The 21,338-nt window shown below is 40.5% G+C and overlaps 1 protein-coding gene across 3 annotated transcripts in view; it reads right to left on the bottom strand.

Moving 5' to 3' along the window:
* The window catches only part of HAUS2 (HAUS augmin like complex subunit 2), a 34,158-nt gene that overhangs the window by 1,734 nt on the left and 11,086 nt on the right, over positions 1-21,338 (bottom strand). For all 3 annotated transcript variants that reach the window (XM_033951555.1, XM_033951556.1, XM_033951557.1), the window contains 3 exons: positions 12,047-12,179; positions 2,609-2,717; positions 734-935 (listed from right to left, as the gene is read on the bottom strand). In XM_033951555.1, the coding sequence (XP_033807446.1) occupies positions 768-935; positions 2,609-2,717; positions 12,047-12,179 (410 nt within the window). In that variant the 3' untranslated portion in view covers positions 734-767. The remainder of the gene's footprint in view (positions 1-733; positions 936-2,608; positions 2,718-12,046; positions 12,180-21,338) is intronic.

The following is a 21,338-nucleotide window of genomic DNA, read 5'->3' as shown; positions in this document are numbered from 1 at the left end:
TACTTAATATAGAAACATAGAAACATAGAAGATGACGGCAGAAAAGGGCTACAGCCCATCAAGTCTGCCCACTCTGCTTACCCACCTCCTGTCTATGCCCTAATGACCCAATTTCCTTATCTTGACGCCGGCGTTATGGGGGGTTTGGGGGGTTGTAACCCTCCACATTTTACTGTAAACTGAACTTTTTCCCTAAAAACAGGGAAAAAGTGACATTTTCAGTAAAATGTGGGGGGGTTACAACCCCCCACAATGCGGCGCAATGTCTATCACGCCCCCCCCCCCGTCGGAGCGCTAAAAACAGTAATTTAGAGCGGCGTGGCGGTGCACGCTGCGCTCAATTGTCTGGGCGCGCCTTTGTTCCGGCGCGCTTTTGACCTGACATCCAAAAGGCAGCCTAGCTAAGCAATCAAACAATGTGCTATGATACAGCTTATGAATACTTTACTGTAAAAAAAAAAAAAAAAAAAGTCAATTAAAAACGTATTCAAGAGTCAAGAAGAAAGCCTGGTGATCTGCCAGTTAGCTAGGTCAAAACCAGTAAGAGTTCCAACCTGGGCTTTGTGGAATTTTCCCACGTTTACCCCAACATACTGCACTAAAGAGGAAACCAGCTCTTTGCACCAATCTTTTACATCATTATCAAGGATCATATCCAAGGAAGTCCACTTGTATAAGTGACCAAAACGTCCTTGATAAGTGCTAACCAAAAGGAAGCCTTTTGTTACCTTACCAGCTAAAGATGAGTTGTAGAAATAACAGAGGCTTCAGAGTGATAAGTAAGGAGCTGCACTTTTGGAGCTACACCTGGATCCCAAAAGAAGCTGGGAAGATACTTGATGTCTTGCTCTTTGCTGCTCTCTCCATTTTAGGATCTGCTCAGTCACCTCTTCCATTTCAGCTTCCATCACTTCTATCCTTGCTAGGGCATTGTCCTAAAATGACCACAGAAAGAGTATATACTATCATTTCAGTTCTGTCTATAGAAACGTACAACTACATTAATGGTGCTTCCCCAAGATGCATAATTTAGAAAGGAGAGCACAAGTTGAAAAATGTCAAGCTGCACAATACAATCATTTTAAAACTTATTTTTAAAAAGAATACCCAGAGAAAGGCTATATTTGATATATATGCTACTTTTTTCCCTTACAGAAAAAATAAAATGAATGTGTATCCATTATTACTTATACCAAAAAAGCAGTTAATCTGTTGTTTCCATAAAGTGCATTTGATTTGTTTTTTGTGAAAATACTGGTTTATAAACTAAGTAAATCACCCTGTCCAAAATGACACCTATTGCACTACTAGACCAATCGGTACAAGGAAAAAACAGCCGTATAGAAAATAACCATGCTACGCAGATAAAATTAAAGCACATTGCTCCATAACATATAAAGCTGTCATGGCCTGACCTCTTATACTCATACCACAATAGTAGCTAGAAGTATCAGTAGTCATTTTGAGCGCCAACATTGCCTCCATCCCAGACACTTCTCAGTAAGCCTGAGGAGTGGGTCATGGGGTGGAGCCTTTGGCCCCTGTGCCCTCAAGGAAAGGGAAGATAGCTAAAACATGGTGGGAGCTCAGGGGGGATTGAAGGGGGAGGTCCTTCAGGGGGCTTCCTGCTAAAGAGGGGTGTAATGTTATGAGGGACAGTTTCCTGAGGGAGCAGATATTTTACAAAGCTGCTCCTACTTCTGTGGGAGAAGGGACAGTTTCTCCTGGGCATATTTGTCAAATTGCTGCTTCCTCTAGATGTGGAGGGGCTGGGACATGCAGCCCTTCTCCTATTTTATAACAGGGTCTATTGGCAAAGCCTCTTACAAAAAAGTGTGAAAATGTTACACATCCTGACTAGGATGTGTGAATTCCCCTTTCCACATCCTGGTGGTGCTGTGTAAAAGCCGAGACTCCCTGCTGAGGTCATAAAGACCAAGCATACTACCCGTGTACACCTATATGCAATTGATTGAATAAAATTGGGCAACTTGTAGCCCATCATTGAATTTTATACGGCCCACAAGACCATGAAAAATATACAAAGAAAATGGCCCACACAAATGTCATTAACCAGAGTTCTGACAATTGTAAATATTGTATTTTGCAAATATTTTCAGAAATCTCATTAAATGTTTAAAGTAATGACAGATACTTGAAGGCTAGCTATTTATTTATTGGGATTTATTAACTGCTCTTTTCATGAGATGAATCCAAAGCAGTTTACAAAACATTGAACAGATATCAGACACTCAAGTATTTTCCCTATCTGTCCTGGGGCAATATAGAATCAAGTGACTTGCCCAGGGTCATAAGCAGTAGCACTGGGATTGAACTCGCAACCTTCAAGGTGCTGAGGCAGAATCTCTAATCATCTCTATGTAAGTGGTTATGACTGTTAGGCCTACAGAAAAAGGATAAAGGGTCACCTTTGATCTAGTTACATATAGACACTTATAGTAGGGACCTTGCCAGTGCCATCACTGGGTATCCCAACATGTGTGACTGAAAATGAGATATAGTCCCCAAGCACAAGACAAGGATTGCTGAAAGCAGTGTGGAGCATGCAAAGCAGAAATCAGAGGTTGTAGTTTTACTGGGCACTCACCATGCTTTTCATGCCGTCATCTACTCGGGGGATTGCACGCACTGTCTGCAGATAGATTTCTAGTTTCTCAATGAAGGTCACTGCCAGCATTAACAACTCCACCACATATCTTACAAAAAGCAGCACACAAAAACAGTAAAACTGTGAGGAACACTGGATATGTTTTTGTATAAACAACTATATCAGATCCCTTCAAGTAACCAAAATCCTTTCTTTAAAAGGAAAACTATTCATTTTCCAATATAAAAAGCATATTATGAAACAATGTCAGAATTAGCAGAGGTCACACTAAATGCCTTTACTCTTCTTAGATAGCTTAATCCTAACTAAAGGAAGCTGTCCGGTTATATTCCATATAGAAGTCTTTTTATAAATTCTGTATAGATCTCAGCAGTGCAGCCCAAGAACAACCTTATCACCGGGAGTAAATGCACTACCCTTCTTCATTGGTCTTTAACTATTTTGTTTTAAGGTAATAGCAAAATTCTCTTATCATTCTCTTAATAATATAGAAGCTCTCTCATTTTAATAATGTAAAACCTTTCTCAAACTTAGCTTTATGCACTTTAGTAGTTTTATGTTGGCAGGGACTCCTTCTGACATGTTTTGCTGTCAGGCTAAGTTAGAGAAAAGTTTTACATTATTAAAATGAGAAAGCTTCTATATTATTAAGAGAGTGAAGAGAGACACGTGCTATTACCTTAAAACAAAATAGTTTAATGAAGAAGGGTAGTGCATTCATATCCAGCGATACAATTGTTCCTGGGCAGCACTGCTGAGGCCTATATTGAATTTATGAGAAGTCTTCTATATCGGATATACAGTTTCCTTATGTTGGGATATATATACACATTTGTGCCCAATTATTATTTACTGAAAGAGCCACTGAGTATTTTTTTTTTTTTTTTAAATATCTTTATTCGTTTTTACATTATGCAAACAAGTGTACAATAATTCAAGTCATACTATACATTCTTCACTTGAAACTCTACATTCATTTTATACCATAAACTATCTCCCCTCCCTCCCTTTCCATATATTACCCCTCATAATGTCATAAAACCCACCCATCCCTCCTCCCCCCTACACATATTTAATGGGGATAAATATAATTATTTATTTATTATAATACTCAATTAATGGTCTCCACACCTCTTTAAATTTCTTATAATAACCTCTCTTGATTGCCAATGTTTTTTCCATTTCATACACCTGACAAACCGAACTCCACCAGAAACAATAATTCAATCCTCTATAGTCTTTCCAGTTATGTGTTATATGTTGGATGGCAACTCCTGTTAAAATCATTAACAGTTTGTTATTATTCGATGAAATTTGACTTTTGGCCCTCATAGACATTCCAAACAAAACTGTGTCATATGATAGGGCCACAGGATTCTCTAACATACAATTTATTTGACCCCAGATCAATTTCCAAAAATTATTAATAAAAGGACAATAAAATAATAAATGATCTAGAGTTCCAGCCTCAAGATGACAATGCCAACATCTATTAGACTTAGAGCAATCCAATTTTTGTAAGCGAACAGGGGTCCAGAGTGCTCTATGCAACAGGAAAAACCATGTTTGCCTCATAGACGCAGACATTGTACATCTTATCCTCCAAGACCAAATACGTGGCCATTGAGATGCATTAATTTGATGCTTAATCTCAATGCTCCAAATATCTCTAAGTACAGTCCTTGGTTTTTTATTTAAATATCCAGATAATGTTTTATACCACTGTGCGGCCTGGTGACCCATAAAATCTGCCTGGAAGCATAAGAATTCTAGAGTAAAATGAGTATTTAAAGACTTCCATTCAGGGAACCCTGCCTGAATAGCCTGCTTCAATTGCAACCACTTATAACTTTGTTTTTTATTAAGTCCAAATTTATGTTGCAATTGTGAAAACTCCAGCAGCTTACCATCATTAATAACATCATCTAAAGTACATATTCCTGCTTCAATCCAATCCTTCCAGACAATCATAAAACCGCCTATTTGTATCTTGGAGTTCAGCCATATATTTTGACAAGTAGATTTTTGTATAGTAATAGGAGTTAAGTTGTTTACATACTTTAATGTTGTCCATGTGTCCATTAATATCCTATTGGTTTTCCTTATTCTAGGCATTTTAATGCTAAGCAGATGATGAAGCCTGATAGGAGACATGAGCTGCCACTCCAACCATAACCAATCTGGAAGCTTCTCCATGAGTTCTGGGAGGACCCAATACATACCTTGGCGCAATATATAGGATTGATGAAACCTATAAAAATTTGGAAAATTTACCCCTCCCTCCTCAATTGGTTTTTGTAAAGTCACTAGAGCAATTCTTACAGCTTTACCCAGCCAAATAAATTTACTAAGAATATTATTTAACTTTTTGTAAAAAGACCCCTGAAAAAAAACTGGTATCATTCCCATTTGATAACAAACCACAGGCAATATCATCATTTTGACAGTTTAAACTCTTCCCCACCAAGATAAATGTAAAGGATTCCATTGCTCACATAACTCTGTTACTTTTTGCAATAAACTTTTTTCATTCATTATAATTGTCTCATCAAGCATGTTTTTTATCCATATACCTAAGTATTTTATTCCTTCTTCTTTCCAAATAAAAGGTAATGAGTCAAATAATCCTTTTGTGCAATGCACATTTAAAGGAAGAACTTCTGATTTAGTCCAATTTATTTTATATCCTGAAAACTTTCCAAATCTTTCAATCAAAACCAATAAATTTGGAATGGTTGTTTCCGGATTCCTCAAATGAAGTAATATATCATCCGCATATGCAGAAACTTTATATTCTTTATCTTTATGCGGTATACCCTGTATCTCCTCCTCTTGTTGAATAGCTAATAATAAGGGTTCAAGCACTATATCAAAAAGTAAAGGAGACAAAGGACATCCCTGTCTAACTCCCCTTTGCAATTTAAAACAATCAGAAAAATTATTATTGATATATAATCTAGCAACAGGAGAGCTATACAGAGTTTTAATCATTTGTATAAATCCCGAACCAATACCAAACCACTCCATGGCCAGATACATAAATGTCCATTCCACACGATCAAAAGCTTTCTCTGCATCTAGAGACACAGAAAAAGCCGGATCTCCAATTTCTTTTGTTAAATATAACATTTGCAATGCCAATCTGGTGTTATTAGAAGAGTGTCTCTGAGCAACAAACCCTGTTTGATGCATACCAACTATGTGAGGAAGAGCTTTTGCCAAACGTGTAGCCAAAAGTTTGGATAATAATTTACCATCTACATTTATCAATGAAATAGGTCTGTAATTTGAAACCAACATGGGATCTTTATTTGGCTTCGGCAAAACAATAGTTAATGATTCTGCCATAGTGCCTGATATACAACCTTTCTTTAGTTGATTCTGATATAAATTTAATAAATGAGGTAAAAGAGTATTTTGAAATGCTTTATAAAACTCTACCGTAAAACCATCACCACCTGGAGCGGTCCCTACTCTAAGAGATTTCAATGCTGTTTGTAATTCTTGTAAAGATATTGGATTTTCCAAACTTCTTTTTATATGATCAGGAATCTTCGGACCTTCAATATTATTTAAAAACACTATACCATCTTTTTCTTTATTTAAATAAGACTCAGAAGAATACAGGTTTTTATAATAATTTAAAAACTGTTTTAAAATAGGACCAATCTGAAAATGAGTTTCACCTTTTTCATCTTTTATTGCATTCAATTTCATCTTTCTTTTTTTCACTTTAAGATAATTAGCCAATAATCTTCCCGCCTTATTTGAACTACCATAATACAAAGCTTGCTGACACATAATATTTTTTTTAGCCAAATTAGAAGAAATCTCATTATATTTATATTTTGCTTTTAATAAAGTTTGCAACGTAGAATTCTCCCACTTATTAATCAATTTTAATTCTAAATCTTTTATTTCGTGTTCCAGTTCCGTAAATTGCTTATTTAATTGTTTTTTAGAATAAGCTGAAAATGATATAATTTGCCCTCTCATCGTTGCTTTAAAAGCATCCCATATTATTTCTGTAGATATTTCCTCTGTAATATTATTTTGAAAATATTCATCCATTTTTAATTGAAATTCTTCACAAAATTTTGGATATGCAAGCAATGCATTATTAAATCTCCATACAGGCCTACCATTATCCGGGTCATTAAAATTTAAAGAAATCCACACTCCTCCATGATCTGATAAAATTATTGGTTCTATAGAGGCTTGTGTAACATCTTGTATTAGCCCATCAGAAACAAGAATATAATCAATTCTAGAAAAAGATTTATGAACATGTGAATAAAATGAAAAATCTCGATCATTAAAATGAAGAATTCTCCATATATCTTTTAAATTGCAAGAATTTATAAAATTATCCAACCCTAAAGATTTTAAAATTTTACTAGGTTTTTTATCCAATAAAGGGTCCACAACAGCATTAAAATCTCCTGCTACTATCAAATTATTAGCAGCCAGTGGTAAAATTATTGGTTGTAGAGTTTTAAAATATTCAATTTGATTCGAATTAGGTACGTACACATTAAATAGCGCCATAGTATTATTGCCCATACTCATGTTCACATGCACCCATCTTCCTAATTTATCTGCTTTCACCATATTAAATCCTGCTGAACATTTTTTATTTATTATAATTGCTACCCCAGCTTTTTTCCCCACCGCCGGTGCAAAAAAGCAATCTCTCACCCAATTACCAATTAGCTTTTTTGATTCATCTCCATTAAGGTGAGTCTCCTGTATGAAATAGACATCCGCATTTTGTTTTTTTAAATATAGCAATACTTTTTTCCTTTTTATCGGGTGGTTGAGACCATTAACATTTATTGAAAAAATTTTTAAAGTCATTATATCAAATCAAAACAATAATCAATAATATTCTTCACATCAATATTATAACCTCTTTTCCCCTTTTTAAGATTATTATTAGAACCCATCCCCTCCCCTATACCCCTTCCCATATTCTTAATCCCCTCCCCCTCCCATCCCTCCCTTAAATTACTTGCCAACTTTGAAACGCACACCTTGACTAGGCAATAGATAAACTCCCCACAAGCTATATTTATAATTTTAAAACCATTAGCCAGATCATTATCATATTAAAATGAATATCATTTTATCACACAAGACTTCTTTATCAAGGATTACCTCTTTTTTTTTTTTTTCCTTTCCTTTCCCCCATCTCTCATGAACCCTCCCTTCTCTACTCACTCATTTCCATTAAGATATTATTGAAATACATAAATAATCACACCAAATTTTAAAATTACATTCATCCAAACCACATCCATCTTTCATGTCAGATTACATCACATTCCCTCAAGTTAAATATCACTTTTAAGTAACCAAAATCCTTTCTTTAAAAGGAAAACTATTCATTTTCCAATATAAAAAGCATATTATGAAACAATGTCAGAATTAGCAGAGGTCACACTAAATGCCTTTACTCTTCTTAGATAGCTTAATCCTAACTAAAGGAAGCTGTCCGGTTATATTCCATATAGAAGTCTTTTTATAAATTCTGTATAGATCTCAGCAGTGCAGCCCAAGAACAACCTTATCACCGGGAGTAAATGCACTACCCTTCTTCATTGGTCTTTAACTATTTTGTTTTAAGGTAATAGCAAAATTCTCTTATCACTCTCTTAATAATATAGAAGCTCTCTCATTTTAATAATGTAAAACCTTTCTCAAACTTAGCTTTATGCACTTTAGTAGTTTTATGTTGGCAGGGACTCCTTCTGACATGTTTTGCTGTCAGGCTAAGTTAGAGAAAAGTTTTACATTATTAAAATGAGAAAGCTTCTATATTATTAAGAGAGTAAAGAGAGACACGTGCTATTACCTTAAAACAAAATAGTTTAATGAAGAAGGGTAGTGCACTCATATCCAGCGATACAATTGTTCCTGGGCTGCACTGCTGAGGCCTATATTGAATTTATGAGAAGTCTTCTATTTCGGATATACAGTTTCCTTATGTTGGGATATATATACACATTTGTGTGCGTTTCAAAGTTGGCAAGTAATTTAAGGGAGGGATGGGAGGGGGAGGGGATTAAGAATATGGGAAGGGGTATAGGGGAGGGGATGGGTTCTAATAATAATATACACATTTGTGCCCAATTATTATTTACTGAAAGAGCCACTGAGTATTGAGCATTGATAATCTTGGACAGCATATGCTTATGATTGTTCATGTAAACAGTTGATTTCTTTTTCGGTTCAATCCCTTTTATTGTAATGGAGAGATCTCTTACAGAGAGGAAGAGATAATGCTTATTGTGGATGGGCAAACTGGATGGGCCATTTGGCCTTTATCTGCCATTATGTTTCTATGTTTCTAATAATTATTAGTGCTGAACAATTAATGTTATTAATGTATTAATTGTTTAATAACATTAAAAAAAACTTAACGGGATTAACGTGGTCAAGCCTGCCTACCTTCCTTCCCAGTAGTGGCATTCTTCATCCGACTGATATCACTTCTGGTGCGCTCCACTAGAAGTGAAGTCAAGAAGATGATGTTGGAGGAACGGCTTAGAGCAGGGGTAGGGAACTCCGGTCCTCGAGAGCCATATTCCAGTCAGGTTTTCAGGATTTCCCCAATGAATATGCATTGAAAGCAGTGCATGCAAATAGATCTCATGCATATTAATTGGGGAAATCCTGAAAACCCGACTGAAATACAGCTTTCGAGGACCGGAGTTCCCTACCCCTGGCTTAGAGCTATGTTGAGAGCTGCAGCTACTGCCTCCACCCCCGCGAGCTGCCCTGCATGGAGAGTTGCCTTGTCGCCACTGCTCACCCGCCCTTGCTGCTGCTGCCCTCCCAAAAGAACAGCCTTGCCGCCGCTCGCACCTTGCATCCACCTGTGGCTGCCGCTGCCTGCCACCTGATGCCACCACCGCAGTCCACTATAGCCCCTCTCCCTCCCTTTAACCTTCATAGCCTGCGGGGATGTCTCAGGGGATGGCGGAAGGAGGAATTGGGCACTCCTCCTGCTGTGGGCATTTGGGGGGGGAGGCATTTGGGGATTCTGGCAGGAAGGAGTGGGCATACCTCCTCATGTTATCATAGTCTCCTTTATTAAAGTTAAATACTATTGTATTGTATTTCCTGTGTGAATGTTATCAAGCGGCCCCAGCACCATTACCTCCCACACCAATTCATGTGCTCCACTAAGAATTAGGTCTAGAATTACTTTGCCTTTTGTCGGCTCCTGAACCAGCTGCTCCATAAAGCAGTCCTTGATTTCATCAAGCAATTTTATCTCCCTAACATGCCCTGATATTACATTTATCCAGTCAATATCGGGGTAGTTGAAATCACCTGTTATTATGCTGCAGCGTTTATGATCCGGGGGGGGGGTCTAATTTTGAAGGGACTTCATTGGTTACCAGTGAAATCACATATTATTTACAAAGCCCTTGTGGTGATTTTCAAGGTTATCCATTTTCAGATTCCTTGGTATTTGACACAAGTGATGTCACTTTACCAGTCTCCCAGAGCGTTAAGGTCTGAAGGGAAGATGCATCTGTCAATTGATGGTTTTGTATACATGCACTATGAAAATCTAAGAGCCTCTGTGATCTCTGCTGAAGTTATTTTGTAGAACAAATTGAAAGGACCACTGAGATCTCTTAAATATTTTGAAATTTATGGAAAAATTGTGACAGATTAAACTATAATTTTTGGTGGAACTCAGTTTGCCATATATATAAGATGGAGCGTACATTTGCAACACAAAAAGGATATATAGATAAGTTCAAGAGGATTTGGGGACCATTAACAGAATATTGTAATGACTGATTTTCATTTTTCCCATATTAAGATAATGGTTAAAGGAGGGTGGGAGGGGGTAAGGTTTTTATTCTCTTTGTCATAAATTATAAACGATCTATCATAATAGATATTATTCTTATGTGACAATAACAAAATGAAGGGAGGGAAGAGGATTCATAATTAAATAATAATTGATAAAATCATCACAGTTTATTGATATGTAAAATTATAATAAAGATAATATAAGATATGTTTTATATAAAGTACATTATAGATATATCAAGTGTATTGTTAAAATAATTATATGAAAATTTATGACACTTGCTATATGTAAAAATCAATAAAAAACTTAAAACAAAAATATTTTGAAATTTAAAAAGGTTTTGAAAACCACTTTGTTTAAATGGAAGCTTTTAATTAGGGAAAATGTTTTAATCTAGCACAAGATCTGTATGTTATTTGATAACTATGTATGTATATTATGGAAACCGCTTAGTTATAAGCAAGCTAGAAATGTAATAAATAAATAAATTATTGTGTTACCTAATTTGTTAGCCTCCCCTGCCTTCTGATAACATTTCAGCATCTGTCCATTCATCCTGGTCAGGCAGACGGTAGTCCATTCCTATCACTATTCTTTTCCCCTTTACACATGGAATTTCTACCCATAAGGATTCCTGTAGAATTTTCAGTCCATTTGATTGAAAGCCCTACTTAACAAATAATTCTATGCCTCTACCAATTTGATTCACTCTCTCACTGCGATATAATGTCACATCAGTGTCTCCCATTAGTTATCTTCCTTCCATCAAGTATCAGAGATGCTTATTATATCTATCTTTTCATTTACTATAATATATTCTAACTCTTCCATCTTGTTTCTTAGGTTTCTGCCATTTGCATACAGACATTTCAAACAGTGCCCTCTGAAGAGAAATTTTGTCCTCCCTGTAGAGCTTTCTCTGTTCAGTCCACTAGCTTCCATAAAATATCCTTTGCCAAAAAAACACTCTAGCTACAGAGGCCAATCTTCCAGTAACCTAGGCACTTTGGACTCTGAGAGTCCCTACCAACTTATTCCTAGGAAAAGAAGAATAAAATCTATTTTTCTTTTTTGGGATCTTGCCAGGTCTTGTGACATGGATTGGCCACTGTTATAAACAGGATAATGGACTTGATGGACCTTCAGTTTGATCCAGTATAGCAATGCTTATGGTGTATTCACTTAATTTATTAAGGCTTACACTCACTAATGAGAATAACAATCATGATGTGAGTGTTGGGCAGACTGGATGGACCATGCAAGTCTTTGTTTGCAGTTATTTACTATGTTACTAAGATGGGATGCAAAGAAAATATAAGAGAAAAAGAAAAAACGTACAACAGAAAATGCTATCGGATATCAGAGGTTAAAAGCACATAGAGCTGACTCAGGAGATCTGTAGTTGTACGGAACTAAAAGGTAAAATTAAAAAGTCTTTGATATAAAAGAGGAGGGAAGAACAAATTAGACAGGCCTTATCTCTTTTACATTAGCAAATTTATATTATAACTAGGTCCAGCATGGATAGATAGTGCACTCGCTGAATGGAAGCTGTCCCTTTCTCCCTCACTGTATTCATTTACCTGTGATAAGCAGCCTCAATGGCCAGATTTTCCTGGCACAAGGGCTTTGCCAGCCTCTGCCTCAGTGTCCTCTTCTCTTTCAGCACAGCCTCCAGGTGGCTATTCATCGCTTGCAGGGCGCAACATTTCTGACCTATACCAACCAGTACAGAAAGCATAATTCTGTAGCAATGCAGTGTGTGTCCTTCTACAGGAGCATTCTATAACATGCTGCCTATTGTAAAAGAATGTAGACGCCTACTTTCCTTTATAGTTTAGCCGGGTCGGTAGACTAGATAGGCCATATGGTCTTTATCCGACTTCATTTTTCTATATTTCTTTTTTTTTTTTTTTTATAATTCTTATTCATTTTCACAAATTACATTAAGTGTTAATATTTTCATTCACAGTAACAATAAATACATCACTTATAAACAGTCATTGGTATATTACATATATTCTTATCCCTATCCCTCGCCCATCCCCCCCAACCATATACTGTACTCCATTATTGTATGATATACGTAATAATAAAAGACCCCCCTCCCTATCTCATAAACTAATAAACATAAGAGAAATAATTTTACTTAATCCTGACAATATTTTGTTAATGGTTTCCATACATCCTGAAATTTCTTAAAATATCCCTTTTGTAACGCTGTAAATCTTTCCATTTTATAGATATGGCATAAAGAATTCCACCAAAAGTTATAATTTAATCTCCTCCAGTCTTTCTAATTACAGTGGTGCCTCGCATAACGGACGCCTCGCACAGCGAACGCTGCGCACAACGAACTTCTTGTCTTGATTCGTACAACGGACTTCGTTTCACACAACGAAGTCGCCCGAGGGGCCCGGGGGGGGCGGAACTACTCTCGCCGCTTCCTAATGTGAGCCGGGAACAGCAGCACCCTCCTGTCTGAATGCAGTGTTCCATCATCTCCCTCCACCTCACCTTAGATGCCGAGTTTTCCGGCTTTCTTTTTCGGCCAGCCACACACTTTCAAAGAGCAGCACATGCGCAGATGCTCTGTTGTTCAATCTTCTCCTCTGACGCAACCGGAAACAGGAAGTTGCAGGAGAGGAGAACATTGATCAACTCCAGCAGCTGCGCGTGCACAGCTTTTTGAAAGCGTGCGGCTGGGTGAAAAAGAAAGCTGGCAAACTCTGCATATAAGGTGAGGTGGAGGGAGGGAAATGTAGGGCTGCAGAACGAATTATTTTCTTTTACATGTATTCTTATGGGAAAACAGGGCTGCAGAACGAATTATTTTGCTTTACATGTATTCTTATGGGAAAACGCGTTTCACACAACGAACTTTTCGCATAACAAACTTGCTCCTGGAACGAATTAAGTTCGTTGTATGAGGCACCACTGTATATGTGATTTGTTGAATGGCAACCCCTGTCATTATTAGTAATAATTTATTGTTATTCGCAGAAATCTGACTTTTTGCTCTCATATCCATACCAAATATTTTTCTATATTTCTAATATTTATGTACAAGTATTTGATCTAGCCATAGAGTGATGTAAGCACTAGTACCCAAATGGCACAGATACATGCACAAATTATAGTACTGAATAGTCCCATCCAAAGCTACTCATGTATAAACCTCCCTTGCAAGTACGCATGCTCGCCCTAATTCTATAAACTTGCATACCCAATTTTACCCTTAGCACATAAATTCTAAAGATGGCGCCTGACTAGGTCGTGGTTTATGGTGCCTCCCTCCCTCATCTTATTTTGTTTTATTTTGCTTTTTTATTCAGCTTTTGTTTATTTGTTTTGTATAGTTTGCTTTAATCTAGCCTGAGTGAACTATAGGCTTCAGTTTTTATTTAATATTACTGATTCTTCCTTGTTTGACCGTTAGTTCTTCGGCCCTACGTTAGGAGGCCTCTTATCTGCTGTAGTTGGGACATAGTCATCTGTGTTGCTCCCATTGGAGGATCACAGCCCTCTTTTTCTCCAAGCTAATGCTGTGGCTGCTTTTTTGTGCAGTGAGTGGGGAGTATTCGCCTGCATTTGTTCTTCTTCCTGCTGGTACCCCTCTTCTGTTGCTGGTGGCTGTTTTGTTTGGTGGCACAACAGCGGGCCCTGCCCTTCATGCTGAAGCGAAGCTTGTGATCTTCTTGCTTTGGCGGTGGGCCCATTGATCTGGAGTTATAGAGGTGCTGCGATGGCAATGTTGAGGTCGATTGATGTTGTTATCAGCAGAGGAATCACTGATTCTCAAACATGCAGCCGGTAACCATCGTGCAGCATCTTGAATATAACTGTTGTGTTCTATTGGGTCTGCGGGCACTCATCCATGGCCTTGCCTGGTGTTCTCTGCCTGGAGCTACTTCCTGCGACGGCTGCAGGGAGTTTGGCTTGGTGATTACCGTATTTTCGCGGATATAACGCGCGCGTTATACGCGTTTTTACGTACCGCGCATACCCTTCGCGCGTTATATGCCTGAGCGCGGTATACAAATTTTTTTTTACATATTTCACACCCCGCCCGACGCCCGATTCATCATCCGGAAGGACGCTCGCATCCCCACCCCGAAGGACCGCCGACTCCCCGACAATATCGGGCCAGGAGGGAGCCCAAACCCTCCTGGCCACTGCGACCCCCTACCCCCACCTCGCACTACATTACGGGCAGGAGGGATCCTAGGCCCTCCTGTCCTCGACGCAAACCCCCCCTCCCCCCCAACGACCGCCCCCCCCAAGAACCTCCGACCGCCCCCCCAGCCGACCCGCGATCCCCCTGGCGACCCCCACGACCCCCCCACCCCCCTTCCCCGTACCTTTGGTAGTTGGCCGGACAGACGGGAGCCAAACCCACCTGTCCGGCAGGCAGCCAATGAAGGAATGAGGCCGGATTAGCCCATCCATCCTAAAGCTCCGCCTACTGGTGGGGCCTAAGGCGCGTGGGCCAATCAGAATAGGCCCTGGAGCCTTAGGTCCCACCTGGGGGCGCGGCCTGAGGCACATGGGCCCAACCCGACCATGTGCCTCAGGCCACGCCCCCAGGTGGGACCTAAGGCTCCAGGGCCTATTCTGATTGGCCCACGCGCCTTAGGCCCCACCAGTAGGCGGAGCTTTAGGATGGATGGGCCAATCCGGCCTCATTCCTTCGTTGGCTGCCTGCCGGACAGGTGGGTTTGGCTCCCGTCTGTCCGGCCAACTACCAAAGGTACGGGGAAGGGGGGTGGGGGGGGTCGTGGGGGTCGCCAGGGGGATCGCGGGTCGGCTGGGGGGGCGGTCGGAGGTTCTTGGGGGGGGCGGTCGTTGGGGGGGGGGGGGGGTTTGCGTCGAGGGCAGGAGGGCCTGGGATCCCTCCTGCCCGTAATGTAGTGCGGGGTGGGGTTAGGGGGTCGCCGTGGCCAGGAGGATTTGGGCTCCATCCTGGCCCGATATTGTCGGGGAGTCGGCGGTCCTTCGGGGTGGGGGTGCGAGTGGTCCTGCCGAGGGGGGAGAAGAATCGGACGTCGAGGGGGGGCATCAGGCTTTCAGGATGGGGACAGACCTTCAAGGGGGGACAGGACTTCAAGGGGGGACAGGCAGACCTTCAAGGGGGACAGGCAGACCTTCAAGGGGGGACAGGACTTCAAGGGGGACAGGCAGACCTTCAAGGGGGACAGGCAGACCTTCAAGGGGGGACAGGACTTCAAGGGGGACAGGCAGACCGAAGGGAGTGAAAAAGCTATAAAATAAACCCACTAGCGTGTCAATGTGTTGAGAGGAAGAGGTGGTCTGGGAAATTCTGCTGAGAAAACTCCGGGTCGGGACTGCGCACGGAGAGGCGGGGCAGTGCACGGAAAGTCATGGCAGGTGAATGGAGAGTCGGGGCAACCAGAGGAGAGTCGGGGAGGGCGAAAGGAGAGTCGGGGAGAGCGAAAGGAGAGTCGGGGTGGCCAGAGGAGAGTCGGGCAGCATGCGCGGTATACCCATGAGCGCTGTATACAAAAGTTTCCGTACATACAAGTGTGGTTTCTGCGCGCTATACCCGTGTGCGCGTTTTACACGGGTGCGCGTTATATCCGCGAAAATACGGTACATGTCTTGATGGCTTGTGTTGGGGTTCTAGAGGGTTTATCCTTCCTTGCAGTGTTTTCAAGTGCAGCCAAACTACAAAATGTTACATTGTTCATGGAGATAACTGGTATAGTTTCTTAAGTCCTAGGTATATGCAGTAAGGCTTCTCTATAGAAAGAAATAGACCTCCAGTTGTTAACATAGGGGGAAGTTCTATAAATGAGTTAAGTTAAGAGGGAAACACTGTTTTAAACGGTGCTTAAGTAAAAATTCAAAGCGCCGAATGGCACCTAAACAAATCGCGCCTATCACTATTATAAGAGTGGCTAATGCTGGAAGTGGCGTTAGGTGCTGGTAGGTACCTCCAGAGGCCCGATTTCACATCAAAGATAGGCATCAGAAATGTAGGCCTGGGCAACCCTCACCTACGTTTCTGGTGCCTATCTTTGCCTGAGTCGATTCTCTAAACTGCGCTGTTTAGAGAATCTGGCAGATAGTACCAGAATCGTAAGTCTGGTTTTGTGTTGATGCTGGAAAATTTATGGTACTTCAAGTGACATGCCTCTCTTTTTTATTTAGGACACTTAAGTTACTGGACAAGAAGTGAAACATTCAAGCTACCCTATTCACCTCTAGATTAGTTGCTCACATCCTGTTGCAGTTTCAAAAAAAAAAAAAAGGCAATATAAATCATTAAGAGGAGACTATAACTTTGTATTTAAGTTATTCACTCTGATCTTTGCATCGCTAAGGAGTTCTGCATTAGGGGACGGCACACTCGCTGATAGACACAGCAGACTCCATTCCTCTTTAGAGCGATATATAACCTTTTGGCATAAATATAATTATGAAGGAAAGTATATAGTGCTGTAAAGCCAAATAAAGCATTTCAACCTAGCTGACTTGAGTGAGATGGATTTAATTTTAATAATGAATTTGTTTTGTCTTTTTTAATATTATAGAATGTACAAATCTGATCACAGTATTTATAAAATGCCAAAAATCATTTAAAATACATCAATAGTTATCTGAAACAACTCTATTCCATATGCACATTTTTATAGAATTCCCATCAACCAAGATAATCTGAAATCAAGACATGCTGTCTCCTTTCTTTTGGGCAGGCACTGTTTTTTAATTATCAGTAAAGCTTTCAAAATACTCCTATAACCCCTGAAAAAGCTTTAGTTTTCATCTTCACCAACTTTTGTTTCTTTCTAGGAATTAAAAAAAAATATCTACACGTACTAGATCTTAGCAGCTTTTAATGGTAATATTGCTCTAACATCTCTATAAAATAGGTCCAGTTCCATAAAATATCTTATTTCAAATCCAACAACTTTAATATGATGCACAGCATTGGGGCATTAACAATGGAGCAGCCCTATTTCATATTATTATTTTGGCTACTAAACCTCTGAATTAGAGAATGACACGGTGGCGGGTTACCCGCGGCTAGCCGCATTTAGCCGCGGGTAACCCGCCGAAACGGGGAAGAAAAAATAGTGGCCTCTGCGGGACGGGGACAAGGCCATTCACCTCCTCGTGGAGCGGTGAATGGACTTGTCCCCGCAGTGAGGCAATCAAGGATCGCGCGGTCCCCGCCATCTCCCTCCCTCCCTCCTTCCTTACCGCCGGTTGAATTTCTGCCGGTCCGCGCAAAAAAAAAAAAAAAAAAGCCTCCTTCCTTTTCCCCTGCTCTTACCACCATGTTCATGCTGCAGCTACTAAAGCAGACAGGAAGTCTTTCCGACGTCAATTCTGACACTAAGGACATGAGAAGGAGGCACTAAAGACAGAAAGGGGCACTAAGGACATGGGAAGGAGGCACTGGGGCACTAAAGACATGGGAAGGAGGCACTGGGGGCACTAAAGACAGGAAGGGGCACTAAGGACATGGGAAGGAGGCACTGGGGGCACTAAAGACATGGGGAGGAGGCACTGGGGGCACTAAAGACTGGAAGGAGGCACTAAGGACATGGGAAGGAGGCACTGGGGGCACTAAAGACATGGGGAGGAGGCACTGGGGGCACTAAAGACAGGAAGGGGCACTAAAGACATGGGAAGGAGGCACTGGGGGCACTAAAGACAGGAAGGGGCACTAAAGACATGGGAAGGAGGCACTGGGGGCACTAAAGACAGGAAGGGGCACTAAGGACATGGGAAGGAGGCACTGGGGCACTAAGGACATGGGAAAGAGGCACTGGGGGCACTAAGGATATGGGAAGGAGGCACTGGGGGAACTAAAGACAGGAAGGGGTACTAAGGACATGGGAAGGAGGCACTGGGGGCACTAAAGACATGGGGAGGAGGCACTGGGGGCACTAAAGACTGGAAGGAGGCACTAAGGACATGGGAAGGAGGCACTGGGGGCACTAAAGACATGGAAAGGAGGCACCGGGGGCACTAAGGACATAGGAAGGAAAGAGGGAGGGAATAGAAAGGGACAATTCTTGGGTATGAGTGCAAAAAGAAAGAAATGAAAGAAAGGATACACAGACAGAAGGAAACGCAACCAGAGACTCATGAAATCAATCACCAGACAGCAAAGGTAGGAAAAATGATTTTATTTTCAATTTAGTGATCAAAATGTGTCAGTTTTGAGAAGTTATATCTGCTGTCTATATTTTGCACTATATTTGTCTATTTTTCTATAGTTACTGAGGTACTGGGGGCACTAAAGACATGGGGAGGAGGCACTGTGGGCAATAAAGACTGGAAGGAGGCACTAAGGACATGGGAAGGAGGCACTGGGGGCACTAAAGACATGGGGAGGAGGCACTGGGGGCACTAAAGACATGGAAAGGAGGCACCGGGGGCACTAAAGACATAGGAAGGAAAGAGGGAGGGAATAGAAAGGGACAATTCTTGGGTCTGAGTGCAGAAAGAAAGAAATGAAAGAAAGGATACACAGACAGAAGGAAACACAACCAGAGACTCATGAAATCAATCACCAGACAGCAAAGGTAGGAAAAATGATTTTATTTTCAATTTAGTGATCAAAATGTGTCAGTTTTGAGAAGTTATATCTGCTGTCTATATTTTGCACTATATTTGTCTATTTTTCTATAGTTACTGAGGTGACCGAGCTTGCGGAGATGGGGCGGAAACAGGCTTTTAAAATTTTAGTCCTAATAGTTTGCTGGTCCACAAAATAATTCTTTTATTTCTGCCGGTTCACGGGTGTAAAAAGGTTAAAAAAAACTGATGTAGAGTATACCGGTTTTCTTTTTCGCCCAGCCGCACGCGTTCAAAAAGCCGCGCTTGCGCGGCTGCTCGAGTTGATCAATCTTCTCCTCTCTTACAACTTCCTGTTTCCGGTTGCGTCAGACGAGAATATTGAACAAATGAGCACCTGCACGTGCGGCTGGGCAAAAAAGAAAGCCGGCATACTCTACATCTAAGGTGAGATGGAGGGAGAGAGATGGCGGAACACTGCAATCGGTCGGGTGTCTGCTGTTTTTGTATCACTGCCTGCCTGCGCTCACGTTCCAGATCCTCCTGCATTTTTAGTGTGCACAATTAATCTGACTCGAGCTATAGGTGAACATGGGGGACACGTCATTGCAAGGGAGGACAAGTCAATTGATTTATTTTATGTTCTGTTTTTACTACAGGGCAGAGGCACTGAAACAGATTCTCAGTGCAATAGTAATAGTGGCAGGACTCTCTTCTGTCTTCATGGTGTTTCGCAGTACTGAGGCTTATATGGATGCTGCGAGGACGGTGACGGGGCGGTGAAAGGGATGGTGGTGATGGTGACGGTGTGGTGAAGGGAACGGCGGTGACGGGGCGGTGCAGAGGATGGTGGGCCGGGGACGGTGCAGTGACGGGGACAGATTTTTTTTCCCCGTGTCATTCTCTACTCTGAATCTCCTACAGTTTCTCCCCTCCTTCCCCCCCACCCCCCCCACACACACATCAAAGCACTGTAGTAATCTTTTTGACTTATCACTTTAAAACCATTATACAGACAACAATCTTTTGAGGTCTTTAATGATGAGCATAATTGTGCAGCAAGCACAACTTGGTGGTGGTTATGAAAAGCCCTGGTTTTGGATTCTACACTGAACTTTTAACCTAAGATTTAACTGCACAATTCCATTTCTCAATATTAATTTATAATCATCAGGCATTGAAGCATAACTCTCACCCAGAACCACCTCTGTTTCTTCTACTTTAAAAAGAAGTATGATTGATTGCCAGCCACATTTTGAAATTTTTCAAACACTCTTGTACTCTTAAGGTGAGATAGCAGCATTTTATGTAGTTAGCCTTTTCAGTGCCTTTCTGGCTCTTCCTTTCACAAAGGGAAAAAACTGGGTTGAATTTTAAAACTTTATCATTAACAATTTCCTATCATGCTATAATTATTTGGAATTTACTCTCAGATGCTAGGCTAGAAAAGAACTACATAAATTTTTGGATTTCTTAACTTTTTTTCTGAAATTTTATATTGGATGGGTTTAATCCATTGTGGATTGATATCTTATTATGTAACGCCTAATATTATTCTAGCCTCTTAGTTGTGTATCCACATTGAACTAAATTGATGAGTAATCACTATATACAGGAATTTGTACTGTAAAATATCCTAAATAGCTGTTCCTCTGCCAACTCCAACTCCTAATAGAGTTAAACTGTATGTCATATAAATATCTAATCTAATCTAATCCTTAGGTTTGTATACCGCATCATCTCCACGTTCGTAGAGCTCGACGCGGTTTACAGTAGGAGAAATAGGAAGGAACTACAACAGAGGGTTAGAGGTAGAAGTGTGAAGAAAATTTAGAGGACTTGGGATGCCAAGATATAAGAGTTTCTTTGATTCCTAAGCTTAAATTTCTTATTTCACGGATTATAATTTGATTAACCCATTTGTTTCAGGATATGTTTTACATTTAGAATATATTTTGACATCAAGTTCTTTGATGATTACAAAAAAGTAATATATTTTATGATATTTATATTAATGAAAGTGGCACTTAAAGAATGACATGGGGACAAAGTCTGTCCCTGTGAACTCTGTCCATATCCCCACACCATCCCTATGAGCTCTGTCCCAGCAAACTCCTATATAGATTCCATAAATAAAGGAGTTGGAAGGTTTTGTGTACCAACTCCACAGCCCTGGTCAAAGTGCAATCATCCAGGTCGCTATCACCCCCTAAGTAGGGATATGGATAAAGGGAATACGAATTGGGCTGGGAGATGTCGTCAGTCTTGGTAAGCATTAGAGAATGACATGGGGACAAAGTTTTCCCTGTCCCATCCCCGCAAGTT

This window comes from Geotrypetes seraphini, chromosome 7, assembly GCF_902459505.1.
Source record: "Geotrypetes seraphini chromosome 7, aGeoSer1.1, whole genome shotgun sequence".
Taxonomy (NCBI): Eukaryota; Metazoa; Chordata; class Amphibia; order Gymnophiona; family Dermophiidae; genus Geotrypetes; species Geotrypetes seraphini.
This window is presented reverse-complemented; position numbering and strand designations above follow the sequence as displayed.